This window comes from Dermacentor silvarum, chromosome 4, assembly GCF_013339745.2.
Source record: "Dermacentor silvarum isolate Dsil-2018 chromosome 4, BIME_Dsil_1.4, whole genome shotgun sequence".
Classification (NCBI taxonomy): Eukaryota; Metazoa; Arthropoda; class Arachnida; order Ixodida; family Ixodidae; genus Dermacentor; species Dermacentor silvarum.
The window spans coordinates 43,823,769-43,843,097 of NC_051157.2; the positions used below are offsets into that span (position 1 = coordinate 43,823,769).

A 19,329-nucleotide genomic window follows, 5' to 3' on the forward strand; every position below is an offset into this window, starting at 1 on the left:
AGAGAGTGCCGTGCGCGATGTCGCCCGAGATCACGTGGTGTCAAGACTTCCGAAGGGATTTTGATCGACGCTTTTCGGAGGAAGCTACTCGTAAGCGGAAATATGTGATCTAACCGTTTATTGTGGCGAGCATAAGAAATTATATTGCTGCTTGCGCAACCAATAAAACAGGGCCCACCGCATACTAAAACAGCTGCCCCAAACTCCTCAGCAGTTGCCCTAGCACGCCCGAGCATGGAGCGAAGAGAACACGCAGCGATTAGCAGCATAGCAGACAACACGGTGCCGAAGCATCCCGAGGTTCTGCTCCCACGTGACCACCTTCTTCATCATGATCTTATGACACATTCACCTCCTGGGCACCCAAACTGAAACTGGTTCGTAGGAAAGGTATTGCAGTACATTATTAAGGCACTCCGAAGCAAGGCGGTGTTTTTTCTAGCGTTTAGACGTCTAGAACTTATATTCATAGTAAAAAAAGTATGACAAGCTCGAAGTATTATGTATTTTCTTTTTTCTGAACAGCAGTAAAGGAACGATAATGCATTATCATCGTCATCGTCAAAAACAATTATTGGTCTCTATTTACAGGGTCTTTTGGGGTAGTCCGTCCGGTTCTTCTTGAACACTCTTGACTGGGTGTAACAGGGGTGGGTCCCTTTGTGCAGGACTTCAACGGCCTCAGCTGCCCTGCGTGCTCGCTGCACGAGACCAACTTGGTCTTCGCAGCGGTCACTGGCCAGCATGGCCTCCCGTTGCTCCGCACTTGGATTTATGATTTTGGTGTCTGCTGACACAATAATGCAACCGAGCAGCGACAGTAGCGACACTGTGCAACTAAAGAATGCAAAGGAGCCAGGCAGTAACAAAACCATCACAATATAGCTAAGCATCATAACAGTTAGAGACAATTTTCCATGACTGAAACTTTAAATTGAGTTACAACACAGAAACAAAAACACAACAATCTATCACTGCCTAACCAATACATATAGTAAAGCTGGCCTATCGAAGCAGAGAGACTCTGAGAGAGAGAGAGAGAGAGAGAGAGCAAAAAAAAGAAAAGGTGTCCCAAGGTCAAGAAACTGTACCGGCTCCCTACACACATTAATAAGCAAATAAACATGTATCAAAACTAGATGCCAAGATTCTAAGATGTAATTGATCAAACTAAAATCGCATAAACACGAAAGCAGTTACTTACAAAAAACTGTGGCTCCAATCTACGGCTCCAAGGTGGTTGGACAGCGAAGCTGTAAACGACACCCACAACGAATACCCGCTGTAACGTCACTTGAAATAGCACACGTGGCTCTACAAAGAGTGAAGCCAGAGGCAAGTGAAGTGTACTTAACCACACCCTTTATTGCTTCACAACGACATTATATTCACGCTGTTCTTCTGGCGTCTTTACTTTCCGTGGTCTAGCCATGGTAGCCTGGAATGAGCTGAATGAGTTGCTAGACCGTGGTGACGTCACTACGTGATTTCTATGCTGTTAGGTACTTTTCCACTCGGAGTAGCTTACGCTACCGTAAATCTTTACCAGCAAACACACGCGGGAGAAGGAACGTGCTTCGAATTAATCGCAGACGTCAATAGCACACATTATACGGTTTGCACTTCACACGAGGGTTTAATGACGTCGACCCCTTTCGAAGCAGCTGCAAACCTAATCTTTACCGGAACGCGTCGGCGGGTGTTCTCATTGTTCACACGCGCCTTATCATCCATGATGTGGTTTTGATGCTTGTTTTGTGGTTTTTCTTTTGAAAACGGGTGCTGAGCTGTATGCTGTGAAACCATCATTTTTTTCTGTAACTCCCTCAGCAATTTGGCCATTATGGACGCCTTTCTTACTGTTTTAGTTTTTATTAGTTATTACAGTTAGCACGAGTTAAGTCGTATATAGGCTCGGTTTGAGCGGTGAATTAAATTTTATGCGTAAGTAGCAAATGCCCATTGAGCGAAATGCAGCTCCACTAACGTGAAACCTGGGGAGGTGCGAAGCATGCATTGATGCACCGCTAATGGGCTCATCTCCCCATTACGACGACAGAAGTGAAATTCTACGCTGGAATGATAAGCGGCAACGCAACCAGCTGTGGAAGACGACGACGACGACGAAAGCGAGACGCTCGGCACGCGCTCGTGTGTTGCCGCTTATCATTCCAGCGTAGAATTTTAACGCGATTTAGGGCCCCATGTCGCAGAAAATCCGGCGTCGGCGTTGGCATTGCCGCCCGCGGCCAAGAAAATCGTCCCCAACCACGCAGGCCCTCCAAATATATTTTACCACCAAAGTTGCTCACACTTTGTCCTGCATTCTTTACAAAGTTATTCCTCGGAATTTTGAGAGTGAAAGCCCACAAACAAAACAAAACACCGACAGCGCATGCCTTTTATGCTAAATATTCTCAGGCTGATATATTAAAGGTGCAAACAATAAAAGAAGGCCGGCCCACGAAAGAGGCCACGTTTCTACCAGAAAGCGCGCTTTCGTGCATTGCGTTCACCGCCAACGTTTCCCGGTAACCATTACGGTTACATAAGCTGCAGTTGCCGGGAAGTGTGAGAAACAGTCAAGGATCTTTGAATGCAATCGCGTTCCACTCTTGAAGACGAAGCTTAAGCGTCCTCCAATTTTTTTTTTTTACTTCTCTTCTGTCGTCGTAATGGGGAGGCCGCGTTTACGGGGTTAGGAGCCATTGCTTAAGGCAGTATGAGCCCATTACCGGCGCATCACTGCATGCTTCGCACTTCCACAGGTTTCACGTTAGTGGAGCTGCATTTCACTCACTGGGTCATTCGAGCACCTTTTTAATGGTTTCTTAAACGTGGGAAAAGGCGGAGCTTTTTTTCTTCTTTTTTTTTGGATAGTTTATAGAAGGCTGTTACATATACTATGTGTGAGATAATACTGTGTTAACAAGGATTAAGTGCCTCAGACACCCTCTCGGAGGCACTTTACTCCTGTTTATACAACTTTTATCCCACAGTGTTTCCATCCGTCGACCACCATATTGAATTTAGCGTTTTTTTATACTAATAACGGGAGGGGGATATGTCGTTTAGTCTCAGTAAGTATGTGTTGTCGGCAGTAAAAATTGTTTTTTGGAGCTAAACAGGTCAGCTTGGTGTTCATAAGGACATTAAGGTCGAGAAAGCTGCGTGAAAGCTGATTGTTAATTTACTTGTGGAGCATAATAGTTGTGTAAAACACAAATAAATTATTTACTGATGATATTTTTTACATAAGTATTGTTTCGTGACAGCGAACTGCTACTGGTAATATGTAGGGCCTGACTTTGCATGTGTCGAGCAGAATATATGACATTCATCGGTGTGAACTTAAGTTAAGCTGTGTCTGATGCGACTGAAAAACACGTGGTAGAGCGAAAGCAGCGCATAGATAAGGACGAGTTTTATTAAAGCTCTAATACCAAACGCAGTTTTTTTTTTACTGAGCTGAGATATGAGAAATTGATATTTCAGATTATGGTCGAGATAAACACCAAGAAACGAAACACAGTCACAGGCGGAAATAGAATCCGAGTCAAGGCACACTGCGGGAGTAAAGGACGGTGTTCTCTGCGTGGAATGAAAGATCACAAATCTTGTTTTGGTGGGATTTATGATTAAGAGATTGGCTACGACACCAAGCAAAGACTTTGCTCAACGCAATAGTCAGCTTAGAAGTAAGTAAAAAATGACATGGATGTATCTGAATTGGAGATAGTGGTAAAGCGTACGTCAACAATGGGGAGACCGATAACGTGGAAGCTGGTTAAGTACAAAGTCAATAGCAAATTTTCCAAAATCAAACCTTGATTCAATCCTTTATTATTTATTAACACCTAGAAGCCACATTTGAACGCGGAATATTTTGCATAACTATATGTTATAAATGACCATCTATTTTTACTTTAAGCAAGATGGCGCATAATATCCAGTCAAGACATACTTTTGCCTAATTTGTGTGAATTCGTGGTACAATCATAAAGCTAGGACAAACGATTTGTGACAGAAAGTCTGGTAAACACGCAGAGTGAAGCAGATGTTCTTGGTAGAAGTCTCTGATGAACCCGCAGCACAAAAGATAGTCCGATCCGACGTACAAACAACGAGCGATTCAAAAGTCCACGGACCGTTCCGTGAAACCGGCTACCTTGCGTTGAAGAGCGGTATGCTGCTCCAAAGTCACCAAGCAGTTTCAAAGTGAATTGCCATATAATTATAATTACCATCATGAAATCGGAAATTTTTTGTTGTGAAAGCTTCGTTTAAACCGATTGCCACAACGCGTGGGATCTGCAAAACTTCTCTTTACTTTTATGGAAGCGGTTTAATATGTTAAATTAGGCGTCCTTTCTTCCGTAGGCGAGGCACTTGCACTTCTTGGACTTCCGTTCTGAACAGAGGAGTCCTCACATTCATAGCGTTCGGAAATTTCTCGTAATCAGTGGCATTATAGTTTACATCTAAGTTGTTCGTAGTTAGAAGATTTATGCTCCATGCGTGTTCAGTACGATACCGGTTGTTTCAACGATGACAGTCTGCAATGATGGAAAAGCGGTGATTCGAGCCACTATCATACTTTCTGCTTGCTGATGTCCCTATATAGGTGCGGAAGAAATAAGGAATTGTGCTTAAATCAACGTCGACACCTTCTCCTCGTCACACAGGTGCACCGCGCGGCCCGGGCATGTCGTCCTCGGCCCCACCGCTGCGCGTGGCCGTACTCGGGTCGGGGCCCTCGGGCCTGGCGGCGGCCAAGTCCTGCCTCGAGGCCGGCCTCGAGCCCGTCGTGTTCGAGCAGGCGGAAGCGCTGGGTGGCCTGTGGCGTTTCCGGCACGACAGCTCCCCGGGACGGCCGTCGGTGATGCGGTCGACGGTGATCAACTCGAGCAAAGAGCTGACGGCGTTCAGCGACTTCCCGCCGCCAGCCCACTTTCCGAACTACATGCACCACTCGGTTCTGCTCGAGTACCTGCAGATGTACGCGCGCCACTTCCGAGTAGCCGAGACGATCCGCTTCGGACACCAGGTGCTGCGGATCACGCCCACCCACGACCACCAGCAGAGCGGCAGGTGAGGGGGGGGGGGGGGGGGGCGTGGCATAGAAGAGCCAAGCCACGAATGCACTCGAGGCAAACTGCAAACACACTTTGAATTACCACGTAAAGAGGCTATTTTCGTATGCATCTAGAGTAGATTTAGAACAGCCTCTGTGCAAAATCTTACGTTTGAAATACGAGTGGGTGCTTTATGAAAGAAAGAAAGAAAGAAAGAAAGAAGAAAGAAAGAAGAAAGAAAGAAAGAAAGAAAGAAAGAAAGAAAGAAAGAAAGAAGAAAGAAGAAAGAAAGAAATTTACTATATAGAAGCTGTGCACGCATGACGCTTTAAATTGAGGTAATAAAACTGCACCGAAAGTATACATGCATACTGAGCAAGAAAGATAAGGAAAACCGAGTGGCACGAATTTTAAAGACAAGCAGATGAAGCCGACATCCAACGAAAGCGTAGGAAAAAATAACATTTCATTTTTATTGAACTGTGTAATCAGTTCGCATTAGGGTTCAACTTACGATACCCTTTATATTTATATGAAAGAAAAAAAAAAAGAAGAAATGGTAGTAGAGGAATAGACAACCCTGTCGTCGGTAGAAGTCAAACCCACAATCTCGGCGTGACGCGTGTAGCTGTCCATTGCCCACTTTGTTTTTTTTTTTTTTGTTACTTACACTTATTAATTTTTAACACAGCCATACGAGCGTTAGCAATTAAGCGCCACTCATGGCTGTCGCGGCGGATGTGAAACGCCCATTGAATTGCAGGGATAGAAATAGCTCAATAATTTGATTTCCTATCTAGCTGCACATACAAGCCGCACACGCATACCTACGAAATATGGACGACATATTTATAGTACGAGGACATGACCAGGTGGGTCTAGATAAATTTGTAGAATTCCTAAGCTCCTTTCACCCGACAATAAATTTCACATCCGAATCTTCAGCTGAGCGCCATAAGCTTTCTGGACACAACAATATATGCTAACAATGATACACTAAAGACAACTTTGTATAAGATACCTTTTGAGAAACAAGAATACCTATAATATACAAGCCACCATCCCAGACATTGCAAACAAGGTATATTTACGGGTCAAGCCACACGACAACTTCGCATTTTCGCTGAAAACAAAGATGACATAAACAGACTCGATCCCCTTAAAGAGCCCTATCGAACAGAAATCACCCGAACACTGTCCTTAAAGAAGCTTATACAGACGCAACCAAACTTGATCGTGCCTAAATCCCCAAACCCCCTACTAAGTACAAAAGTAACAATGCATGTTTTCACTATCCAATTCTCAAACACACTACCAAGAGTGAACACCATCCTCAGGAAATACTACCAAATTTTCACTACCAACCACAAACTTAAAAATTTAGTAGCCTGTCGAGGAGATAGGGGTAAGCGAAGCTTGTCGCGTGTTTCTTAGGTGTTCCTCCGAACGAATTGCACTGACGAGTACCACGTTGTGCTCGAACCACAACCGGTCACACGCACTGCAGCTGGCTTCGAAGTTACGGTTGAGAAGGGTGCAATCCGCCTTCACTTTAGGGAGATCCACAAGAATCCCCACGAAGCCTGTGTGACTCATGGATTTACCCGCGAAGAAGCGACGCTTTTATACCGCATCAGAACCGAATCCGCGTACACCCCAGCTTGGTTATTCAAAATTGAGCTTCGCGCATCCCCATTCTGTGCTTTCTGTGGTGACATTGGTGACATCGAACATTTCATTTGGATATGCCCGCAGTTTGACACAGAAAGAAAAGCGATGATCGACAGCCTACAAAAGAGCGGTCTTACGCACAGTACCTTTGAAGACGTCGTTTTCCCCGGAGGGCAAGCGACAATCAGGAAGAGAGCGCAACGACTGCTGATAGCCTTCCTACGAGACACGGGACTCGACGACACCTGGTGACACACCCCTGATCTCAACTCGAAGGAGGATCAGGCGGAACAATTGCCGGCTATGTATGCCAGGCTAACCCCGCCTGCTTCAACACCACCACCGCCACCACCACCACCACCACCAAACTCACGTTGAAACCTGGGCGTCGCGCCGGGGAAGCTGCTGGCGCTAGCGTTGCCGAGGCGTGCACCACCGTTTGGGTCCCTTGAGGGCTTGACGACGCTGACGTTTGGCCTCAACATCGCGCTCCCTGAACTCGGGGTCCGCGGCTCTTCGCTGACATTTCGCCTGGGCTTCGGAAGCCCTCACGCTAGAATCGGCACGTCTATACGACGAGCCCATTCCCGAGCGCGTTCATTCTGGATTGATTTCCATGAAATTTCAACAAAATTAAATCTGTCCGTTACGTAAAACAATGAATATCTCATACCCCATTGAGCAATATGGCTCATACCTCCGTAAACGCGGTCTCCCCATTACGGCGACAGAAGAGAAGTGAGAGAGAGAGAGAGAGAGAGAGAGAGAATAATTATTGTTAATGAGGTGGGGCGATTTCCTCGTAGGGTGCAGCCCTTAGTTTAGGGCCCCATTGGCGCGCGTCACCCCGCGTGCCCGCTGGATCAGCCTTCGCTGCTCTTGCGGGTCTAAGCTGGTCAGGAGGCTGTTTCCACTTGGGATAGTTGGTTTTTTATTAAGCTGGTCAGCGCAGTCTCCCAGGAGGAAGGTGAAAGTGAAGTAATAGGCGAGTAGCCCGGAGGGTGTGAGCACTCCCAGGTGCAATGATATACTGTGGGCTTTGCTCAACAGTAAGGACAGTATGAGGGATATTGTGTGTGGCGTGGAAGAGGTGAAGATAAAAGAGACAGGGGAATGAATTGGTCTGTAACTGTCGCCACGCGACGGCATCTTCTCGGTTGACAGACTGGTGTGGTGGGGGGGAAGTGTCTCCTGCTATTTCTGTAATGTTGTAGAGTTTAAGTGTAGTTCAGTGGTTCTGTCGGCGCGTCATCTGGATTGGACAGCTCTTCCAATGGCGCCCGGTTAGCGAGCTCTGCAGGCTACCGCATTAGCGCGTTCATTACCACGGAGAGAGGCGTGAGAAGTGAAATTATGCGCTGGAATGATTAGCGGCAACGCAGCCAGCCGTGGAAGCAGACGATGATGACGAACGCGGGAGCAGCGGCACGGGCGCGCGCCGACCACTTCATCAGCCCTGAGAACAGCTGGCTTTTTTTTTTTTAGCGTTACATCACCGGCGCAGGCTAGCGTATACAAGCTTCGCTTGAAAAGATCTTTCCTGACCCGTCCAGAGTAGTCTACAGACACAACACCAATTTCAGAAATATTTTTGTACATGTCAAACTGAGGGCGAAAACGAAGCCAACATCCGGTCCCTGTGGCCGACCCAGGTGACGACCTGGGTCGTCACCTGGTCGTCACCTCTCCTGCAGTAAAATTACTGCGCAAGATTACATTCACAAGGTAACTTCGGGTTTCACCTGCACGTCAAGCAACGTAGTCTAGTGTCTGGAGAGCGACACCCGTAGCAAACAACACATAAGCCCGAGGACAGGACAACACATTCGTGCAAGTCTCAACGTTCTTCGCGCCGAAACAAAACACAATTTACCCAAAGCAGTAGTAGCCAGACACGCTAATTAACACGGCCACAACTTCGACGAAGCCTCCAGGACTTTATATACTACAAACAAATTTCCGTTCACCGCGTAGAATGAATACACGGAGTCATACCTCATACGGAAGTTGAAATGCCTACACCCCGCGGGAATCAATTTGGCTCATGACAACTTATAATCGCTAAAAGCTGTGACTTAACTCCGTAAATTTTATATCCTTAACCATGACGAAAAACACGTTACACCACCAGCTTGACTCGATTCCTAATGTCACCTATTCTCTTTTTTTCTCCAGCTCATTCTTCCCCTTCCCCCATCCCTCAGTTTAACATTTTCTACGTTTTTCCACGCTTCTACGCATACCACTTTATAATGACCTATCATGCCAACACCTAACCCCTTCACAACTCCCCTTCACCCCCCCCCCCCCTTTTTTTTTTAAATCGCCACTGACACGTCCCTAAACCTCCATGTAGCTTTTTCGGCATCTCCACGCAATGGAGGCTACGTCACTTTTGGCATTTGTACGTCCGCCCCGACGACGCCTACGCCAATCTACTGGGGGTTAACGTCCCTTTAAGTACCAAACCATTCCACCCACCACGTCCTCTTCCCAACGCCCCCAGTACGCGCTTTCCAACGGATTCCATGTCGACATCTTCACAACTTCAAAAGTTTCCCGTCGCATCGATACGAAGCCACTCACGACCCTTTAACTACCCCATGCCAATCTTTCAGCGCATCTCTCCTCGACTGTTCCCAGGCTGCCCCATCTCCACCCCCTTCTCCTCTTTATCTTATTTTCTTTTCGGTTAGTGCCTCCTACCTACTTCCTCCTACCCCCCTCGTTTTCCAACTCTGTCCTTCCCACCACTGCACCAAGGAACACGAACTGGCAGCGAGTGATTTTCTCTTCAGTCTCTTCCCTTAGAGACAGCCGCCACTGACAGCGACTCCACGTCACGTCACCCTACTAACCCGCTGAAGCTAACACACCAAGAATGACGAGGCCGCCGCTGACAAAAAAAAAAAAAAAAAAAGAGAAAGAAAAACAGGTCTACATAGTGAAACGTCGGCCAGCCTGTCTGAGGCACTTTATCCCTGTTTATTATTCTATCACGTTACGTGGCACGTGGTGTTATGAGCAGGAAACTGGCCCACAAACCCTTGTTCTTATAGACAGAGACTCCGAAACGAAGCCGCTTTAGTAGGACCGTTCATGCTACGCGTTCAAAAGAACTGAAGTGTGAGCAGATGGACACAAAACAATAGACAAGTGATGAGTACTAAATGAGCAGTGAAATCAACTCGTAAATTCACAGTATCACAGTACATTACAAGAAAATGCAGTAGTACATTAAACAACACTTTATGGCGTTAATATAAAGAAATACAAGGATATAGGATAAATTCAGCTATTGATCACGTAGTTTAGTGATTCAGCATTCGAATAATCTGAGCATTTTCAAGTGAGACACTTGTACGGTTTAAACTACAACAGCAATTGACAATAATCAATTAATCATTCGACACTCAAGAAATAAAAGACGGAGAACTAAGTTTGAATGATGTTAAACACGACATAGCTTTTACATCACGGGGTATTGAATTCCACAGTTTGAAGCCTAAATGAGTAAAAGTATGAGCGCTGTAATTTGCTCGTACTTTTTTACAAAAGAATGCTGTTGCGGTGCAAATCTTGTCGCGTTAGTATTTAGTAACTCTTCTCTGTTAATAAACCGAAGTAGGTTGCGATCTGTAACCAATACATGAGATTACGGAGATTATAGTTATTTAGATCCTCTATGAAGAATATATTAAGCTGTTGATACAGTGGTGTGACATAACAATCACGTAATGATGCGGATGGCTCGGTTTTGTATCAGTCGTAATTGTATGAGTCCATATAAGTACGTGCGCAAACGTCCTTTGCCCACGTGATGAAAATCTCGTCCTTCGCGAAGGGACGCCATTTTTCCGACGGCATGAGCTTGTGCGAGAAATTGAATGTCACCCAAAATTTCCTTCGTACCTAGATTGGTACCTTTTTTCTGGCGAGCATGCAAGTACACGCGTCCGTTTTACATTCACATGTGCATACGCTGACAAAAAGAAATTAAATTATATTCTGGGATTTTACGTGCCAAAACCGCAATATGGTCTTGAGGCACACCTGTAGTAGAGAACTGCCGGTTAATTTTGACCACTTCTTGGGGGTCTTTAACGTGCACCCAATGCACGGTACACAGGCGTTTCAGCATTTCGCCCTCATCGAAATGCGGCCGCCGTAGCCGGGATTCGATCCCGAGCCCTCGTAAGAGCAACGCCAATGCCACTACACCGGCACGGCGGGTGCATACGCTAACACGCGTCGAGCATCAATTTGTCGAAGGTACCTATGTTTAAGCGCGGACACGCAACACAGTAAAGTGACGAATGCCGCTCTCTCCATGCTTATATCACCATTGCTGTACAAAGTTGTCTCGCAGGCATTCTTATGCGCGCACCTTAATTGGGATGCTCACCTTTCCTGACAACTAAAAGCACCTTCCACGGTTTCCTTCGCTCTTCGCGCCATCTGCCTTGAATACCGATTGACCGAATAACAATTATTGATAGCTAATAATGCAGTGCATATTACATGAGGACACTGTGCCTAAATTGTAGCTGTATGTACGTGCGTATGTGACTAGCTGTGTGGTGGAATGGATCGTCTATATCATTTTATTTCATTATCATCACTGCGTTCCTAGCACCGGATGGTGTTGGCGAGTTCCGTTATGAAAGCGTGCATATGTGCATGCGTTCCAATGTGCCATCTGTGCAATCCATGCGTGTCAATGTGTCATCTTCAGTCAGAGTAATTTGCCTCAGCTCACCATGCTCCATAGGTGGCCAGGGTACTGCTAAAAGGTGGCTACTTGGGTGGCTGGTGAAGCATTCTTTAAACAAGGAAAGCATTATAAAATCCTAAAAAGACAAGGAAAATCATAGAAAAGGATTTTTCATTGTCTAAAGAGCACGACGGAAGGCAAGGGGTGAGTCAAAGATTGGGGGCTGAATCACCCGAATTCCGTCACGCACTCAAGTGCACGAGATCGAGCGAATGGCGCATCGTCCATCCCTGCAGGTGGGACGTGACGGTCAAAGACCTGGCCACGGGCAGCGTCGCGTGTTCGCCCTTCGACGCCGTCATGGTGTGTACGGGCCACCACGCCTTCCCGGCGCGGCCCGCGCCGATGCGGGGCCTGCAGCGCTTCGGCGGGCCCGTGCTGCACAGCCACGCAGTGAAGGACTGCCTGCGCTTCCGAGACCGGCGGCTGCTCGTGCTGGGAGCCGGAAACTCCGCCATGGACGTCGCCACCGAGGCCAGTCTCTTCGCGCGAAAGGTACGCGCACACGCCGCTGCGGCGGCAGCCTTGATTACAGGGATGTGTTTAGATGAGTAAAGTGTTAGTTTGAAACTATTTTCATTCTGCTGACGAGAAAAGGTTGGCTAATAACGATTAAAATGAAGGTCTTGAATTTAGAAAAGCTCAACATGGGGACAGTGACAGAGGAGGACGCAGGCAGTGTTGAACACATGCAATGGAGAAAGACAGGCAAAAGGGAAGGAAAGACAGGGAGGGAGGTTACAGCCAGTGTAGGTACCGGCTGGCGGCCCTGTGCCGTGGAAAGGGGTAAAGGGATTAAAAGGTGCTAGATGAAACAAAGAAAAAAAATAAAGTAAGAAAAAATTAGGCATGGCTTTGCTATCGCAAACACCAATGACAAGCGGAGCTGAGGGGAAGGCTCAGCAAAGTTGTGCAAAGCTAGGCGAAGAAAAGCGTGGTTTGGCAAAGCAGGATCAAAGCTAAGCAAGGTTTAATCGAGTGAAGCATTGCTTGGCTATTGTTTTGCTTGGCTATCACTATTGCTAGGGTATCTCTTAGCTATAGCTTGGCTATCACTATGGCTTGGCTAATGCTGTTCGAGTTCAGGCCGTTGCTGGTCCGTCGTTCCTGATGGCACCCTTGTTGATCCGGGCTCCTAGCCCTCAATCTTCCGTTCGTTGTCAGGCTGCACGTTGAATACAAGGCTCGCAACAACTCCTCCGTGTGTACAGGTTTATTTACATATGCATTTCGCCAACAGTTTGCGGAGTCATCGACTCCAGCTCTCTCATCGCTTTCCCCCAAAACAGGGCCGAAATTCCCCGTTTTAAGCCATTCGGTTCACACAAGAATTGCACTCCTCCGCCCCTCGGCAGCGTAGGGCCGGAGCACTCTAACAATCACATGCAGTTTTACAAGCACACAACTGTCACGAACAAATGGTTAGCTCAAATCAGCCCAACAGTTTTCTTTCGGTCACTCCTATTGGTTCATTTCGCTTTTTCCCGTTTTCCTCTGGCCACTCATTACATTGTAGCTTCACTTCAAAGCAAACACAAACAAACCAAAATAAACAAACCAGCAACAACAAACAGCAACAATAAAGTACATCAACAAAAGCCAGGAAAAGTATTTCCCTTCCATTTTGAATCCGCTTGTTACCCGGCCCATGCACTCGAGCAAACTGCAAACTAGAGGACGCGCCGTGTAATTGCTTGAACACAGGCGGCGGCCTACTCTATGTGACGAAGACCACCTGAGCAACGCGACTCCCATCTGCCCATTAGCCTCACAAGGAGCGCTGCCGGCGCGCGCCTTTTTATCCTTTGTCCAGCTCCCCCGACACCGTGGGGTCGACAACGGTGACAACCGGCAAGTGAAGCGTTTCTCGGCAGCCGTTTGTCGCGTTTGCCGGTTCGAAACATCCTGCACGTGTGGTCAACGACCATCGGCTCGGCGACGCCCGCCACCATTCCCAAACGACTTATCCTACTATCCGATAACGTGCGCACTTTCTCGGCCCACACACATATGGAAACATTTCTGTAAAGTCTCCCTATGCTCGTGTACCTGTAAACAAATAAGGGACACAAGCGCAGGTAGAAATAAAAGATACACGTGAAGGTCGTCGAACTTAATAGCTTGGCTTTTGCTTGGCTAAATTCACGCCTCATTTTTGTGCCCTGTAAGCCGCATATACGTGCTAATGCAAAGAGAGACCATTAAAGCAATGTCAAGTCTTCAAACTGTTTTTTATTGATTGCCTTCACCGAGTACCCGAGTTTCACCAGTTGCCATTTTCCTGTCCTGACTACTATTCAACTACTTCTCTATCTTCAGTGGTACGCTCGCTTCTCTACCGAGTTCCAATCGAGCGGCTTCTTCTTCGGGAGTTATAGTGATCGGCTTCGCCATTGCGCTACGTCGAGACAGTCCAGGGCGAGAAAGCGGCCCGCCGATGTGAGGGCGCGCCTGTTACTATAGGAGCACCAACGTCATTACAAACGTCATACCACGTGCGCACGGCGCAGCTGTGCATTGGCTCCGCTCCTGCTCAACTCCGCCCTGCAACCTGTGCCGCCGGTTCTCCTCTCCACTCACCTCCTTCCTCCCCCCCCCACGCCACACTCTCTTCACTGTCGAGAGCTTTCCCTCTCGCTATACACTGGCCCCTCTCCCGACTTGGCTATGCTGCGAACATCGCTGCGCACGGACCAAGCTCGACTTTAACAGCTCCGCTGTAAAATTCACACAATAACGCGATGCTACGTCCTACAACTTTCAAAGTCGGTCGCACAATTCATAAGCCCTCAAGAACTTCAGCAGAGCCCTGCTGGCCTTGAGTGCTGAAACCCGTTTGGACCAGTGTCCTAGAACGTTTTCCCCTGTGAAGGGGCGATTGTCCAGTTGGAGCCCAATGCATTAGAAAAAAACTTGATAATGTCAGAATCTTGGCTTGTTGGTAGATCATCTTGAATTGAGAACTGTATTGTCGTTGTCACGTGTGGCGTTGCTCTAAATTCAAGATAATAAAACAAGGAACACAGATGCCGACGTCGTCAAGAAAGTGAAGGCCAATTTTTTTCTTGAATTTCGCGCTGAAGTCGCGGCGCCGATATGCGTCACTGTTACGTCACGGATGTCGAGACATTTTATCGTACTTGGGTCGTTTTGCACAGCACGAGTTCTCGAAACTTGCTAGGTTGAATGTACGGTTCCTTTTGATCGCAGTGTTGCTCTTGTTGGCAGATAAGCAAGTGAGTACAGATGGGAGCAGACGTCCCGAAAATCCGTGACGTTTTGCCGATCCAGTACATAAACCTCAGAGCGGCGGCGCCACGAGTCATTCGTTCTTGCGTATTTTCGGGCTTACCGAACTTCCTCCCACGTTAAGGCTGGCCGCCTTGCTTATGAAGAGGTGAAATTTGCTAACACAGCTTAGCTTCCTCCTTAGTGTTCCTTTAGAAGAACTGTGCGGCGGTTGATGGCTCGGTACGACCACTAAAGGCGCAAGAACGAAAGACGGCCTTGATGCGCCCGCCTTATATATAGCTCCCCGTCATGACTTTAGATTTGGAAGGCGTCTTCTCGGGACTAGTTAGCATAGGTTATCGACAGACAAGAAGCTTTCTAAAGAAACCAAGCACTCAAGGTAGTGTTTTCTGAACAAAAAGGACATAAAAATGCCAAGTAATTTGGGATCGGTGACGTCATCCTACCTTAGTGGTGATGTGTTTCATTTGCGGAAAAAAAAAAAAAAAAAAACGTGAGCGCGAAACTTTGGCCCTACATTTTCTGCGCTAATAACCAATCTGCCTTCGTCAAATGTATGCAAGTGGAATACTAAAAAGTACTGCACCAGGCCAAACTAACTCAGCGTTGCAGTTTAGTGTCAGTTTAAAGCTGGAAGAAAGTGGCTTTATAAGAAATATCGCCGTTGGAAGATCTAACGTACTCGCGTACAACTTTCTGTGTCCATGAAGGGAGGGCTACGGAGGCAAAGCGCGCACAAGTGAGAGCGCTTCTGAACAAAGTCGAACAAAGTCCCGTATTTTCATCCGCGTTAGTTTAAGCTGGGGAAGAGAAAACACTAACACCTGAACACACCGCTGAGTGCTTCCTGCTTTTTTTTTTTCCCGTGTCTGGGCGAAATGCGAAACCGGCACACATGGAAGCTTTCAGTATCTGTTACGACAAAGCATGGGCGCTGTCAGGTTACTTGGTGCGGTAACACATGTGCAGAATCTCCGCTCCCGTAGCTTTCCCTTCATCACCACAGAAAGCTAATTAATTAAATTCTGCGGTTTTACGTGCCAATACCACAATCTGAATCCGATGGGCTCCGGATCATTTTCGACCACCTGAGGTTCGTTAACGTGCAATCCGTGCACGGTACGCGGGCGTTTCTGCATTTCGCCCCCATCGGAATGCGGCCACCGCGGCCGGGATTCGATCCCGCGCCCTCGGGCTTAGCAGAGCAACGCCAGTCACTACGCCACCACGGCGGGTACTACAGAAAGTTCTCAGCGAGTACAGACTGACCAAAGCAGCGCTGCGTTGAAACGTTATTTCACGCGCAATGAAATGGAACGCCTGATGAACTTTTGAAAATCCCGCGCAAAGACTAAGTCGCACGTAAGGTCTAGTAGCATTATCTCGGGACGTGTTGCGCTTTGCGGCCTTCTTTTTGCTAGAATTTCCGCATTCTAAAACGTTTTGCGATGTTTACATTGGCTATGCAGACTGACCTTCCCCCTTTTCCCGGAATCTGTCTACAAGCACACACAAAGCAATAGAACAACTATGACGTCATACTGTATCAGCCTAGTAGTATGAAGTCAAATTTTGAATATTGGAAAAAAAAAGAGAGAGAAAAAGAAAGAAAGAAAGGCGGTAGGAAAAAATGCGTTTAAACAGATTTGGGTGGCTCTGCTGGGTAACCGAAGAGAAAGGTGGCGTCAAGACGTATTCAAGAACGTAGCGCTGTGACTTTGCTTTCGGCGACTGTATTACACGCAAAACATGACCTTCGAGATGTGTTTCCGTCATTCTGAGGGGAGCTGCACTGAAGGGTGGAATGTGGCCACCACCCTATACCTAATTAAAAAAACGATTAGATTTTTTGCAGCTAATCTTGCATGAAAACAGTAATTTACATTTGTCCTGCCTGTCCTTCCTTTATTTATCGCCGCACACCCGATACATTACCGTCAGAAACGCTATGTCACGCGCATGTCATTCGTGACCTGAAAAGTGCACACGGGATAGATGCCAATTATTGTTTGGGGACAAGATTGGCCCTAAAGGGTGTAAAACTTTCTTTAGGTTATACTCGACCTATGGAACGTAGCAAAAAAAAAAAAAAAAAAAAAAAGAAAACCGACAGCGCTGCGCACAAGGTGAAATTAAAGCCTCTAGAGTTCAAGTGCAATACGAGGAAAAAGGCTGAGTTCGTTCTACTGTAATCACCTTAGGGAGTCAAAGTCGGCTAAGGTCAAGAGCAAACTTCAAAACACCCATTGGTATCAATAACTTACCCAGGAAGTAATATGAGCAGACACGAGGCGTTGCGCATGAACGCCTGTAGTGAACGGCGATGGACTTTTCAGTGTACTGTGGACACCACCTACACCTGAAGGTTATTTTAAAGATGGGAGGTCACTGCGTAAGAACACAATGCAAGAACACGAAATGTCTTATGATACCATCGAGCCCGATAGAACCCTGGCCGTTGCGACAATGTCTACCGGACAAACACTTGAGGGCTGAGAGGTTGCGTGAGCACGTGCTCGAAAATTTTGGCAGAACGGCAGCATGCGCTCTCTGCACTTATACGTGTAGCAGTCGAAGTGCTCTGATGTCCCCGCGGGAACCCTGTGGTGAATTGACGATGTGTGGTCCTATAGCAAAAAAATAATTGAAATAGGAGCGCGCGAGACAGGCAGCCACATACCGAGGCCGCACTTCGTAAGGGTTCTTTTCATGCGGCTCAATTAATTTACGCGCGAATCTTAAGCGCCCGGACGTACGTCGTAGTCGTCGTCGTAGTCGTAGTCACGGTAAGCAAGCAGCTCGTGCTCGCGCTCGGCACGCGCTCGTGCCACTGCTCCCGCTTTCGTCGTCGTCGTCTTCCACAGCTGGCCGCGTTGCCGCGCATCATTCCAGCGTAGAATTTCACTTCTCTTCTGTCGTCGCAATGGGACGGCCGCGTTTACGGGGTTATGAGCCATTGCTTAAGGCAGTATCGGCCCATTTGCGGTGCATCACTGCATGCTTCGCACCTCCCCAGGTTTCACGTTAGTGGTGGTGGTGGTGGGTAAACTTTATTGATTTACGAGAGAATCATGTGAGGGGGGGGGAGGGTAGGGGAGAAAAGGAACCAGAAGGACGATGGGCCCTCGGGCCGCTCTGGATGGCCGGGCACATTTGTGCTTCGGCGACCCCTCCGGCCCAGCCCACTGTACGAAGTTGTAGCTCCGGTTGCGAGCTGCGCAGAGCAGCCTCCCATCGCTTCTGGTGTTCTGACCGTCGCCACGAGGGCTTGGGCTTGTTCGGGCAATTTAGGAAGATGTGGTCAAAGTCGGCTCTGGTGCTAGGACACAAGCGGTTAACGCGCTGCATTTCGCTCAATGGGTCATTCGAGCACCGAATTTTCTTATCATCGGTCACGTCAACTGCCGGATCCCGGCGATGACAGGGCATGGCTTCGTGTGAGCCAGTGACGAAAAGCCCAAAGAGTAAGCAACAGCGGTAATGTAAAGAACGCGACCGCGCGCTCACACACGCACACGCACACACCACACACACACACCACACACACACACACACCACACACACACACACACACACCACACACACACACACACACACACACACACACACACACACACACACACACACACACACACACACATCACACACACACCACACACACGCACACGCAGCACTCACACGCACGACGCACGAACGCACACGCACCACGCACACACGCACACACTCACGCACCACTCCACGCACACACAGCACACACACACACACACACACACACACACACACACACACACACAACACCAACGACCCACACACACCACAACACACACACCACACACTCACACACGCGCACACGCCACACGCACCACACACGCACACACGCGCACACGCACACGCACACACACACACGCACACACGCGCACACGCACACACGCGCACACGCACACACGCACACACGCGCACACGCACACGCGCACACACACACACACACACACACACACACACACACACACACACACACACACACACACACCACACACACACACACACACACACACACACACACACACACACACACACACACACACACACACACACACACACACACACACACCACACACACACACACACACACACACACACACACACACACACACACACACACACCACACACACACACACACACACACACACACACACACACACACACACACACACACACACACACACACACACACACACACACACACACACACACACACACACACACACACACACACACACACACACACACACACACACACACACACACACACACACACACACACACACACACACACACACACACACACACACACACACACACAAAAACCCACATACACTCTCGCATGCACGCACGCGCACACGCAAGCAAACACAAACACACAAACGCGCGCGCGCGCCGCCATGTGAACAGTTCACGCCCCCGTTTCCACTCTGCGGGCCAAGCGTGAAGTCAGCGTCAGTGAATACCGCCGTGCATAGCAACGCCGAAGACCATATAGTTGCTCACTACGCGAT

The 19,329-nt window shown here is 47.9% G+C and overlaps 2 protein-coding genes across 2 annotated transcripts in view; one reads left to right on the forward strand and one right to left on the reverse strand.

Annotated features, from left to right (window-relative positions):
• Positions 1-19,329, forward strand: part of LOC119449899 (flavin-containing monooxygenase 5) — a 32,777-nt gene that overhangs the window by 7,091 nt on the left and 6,357 nt on the right. The window contains exons 2-3 of the mRNA XM_037713182.2: positions 4,686-5,091; positions 11,757-12,015. Of these exons, the coding sequence (XP_037569110.1) occupies positions 4,706-5,091; positions 11,757-12,015 (645 nt within the window). The 5' untranslated portion in view covers positions 4,686-4,705. The remainder of the gene's footprint in view (positions 1-4,685; positions 5,092-11,756; positions 12,016-19,329) is intronic.
• The window catches only part of LOC119449908 (zinc finger protein 143), a 312,907-nt gene continuing 293,920 nt past the window's right edge, over positions 343-19,329 (reverse strand). The window contains exon 13 of the transcript XR_007466363.1: positions 343-352. The gene's annotated coding sequence lies outside the window, so the exon portion shown is untranslated. The remainder of the gene's footprint in view (positions 353-19,329) is intronic.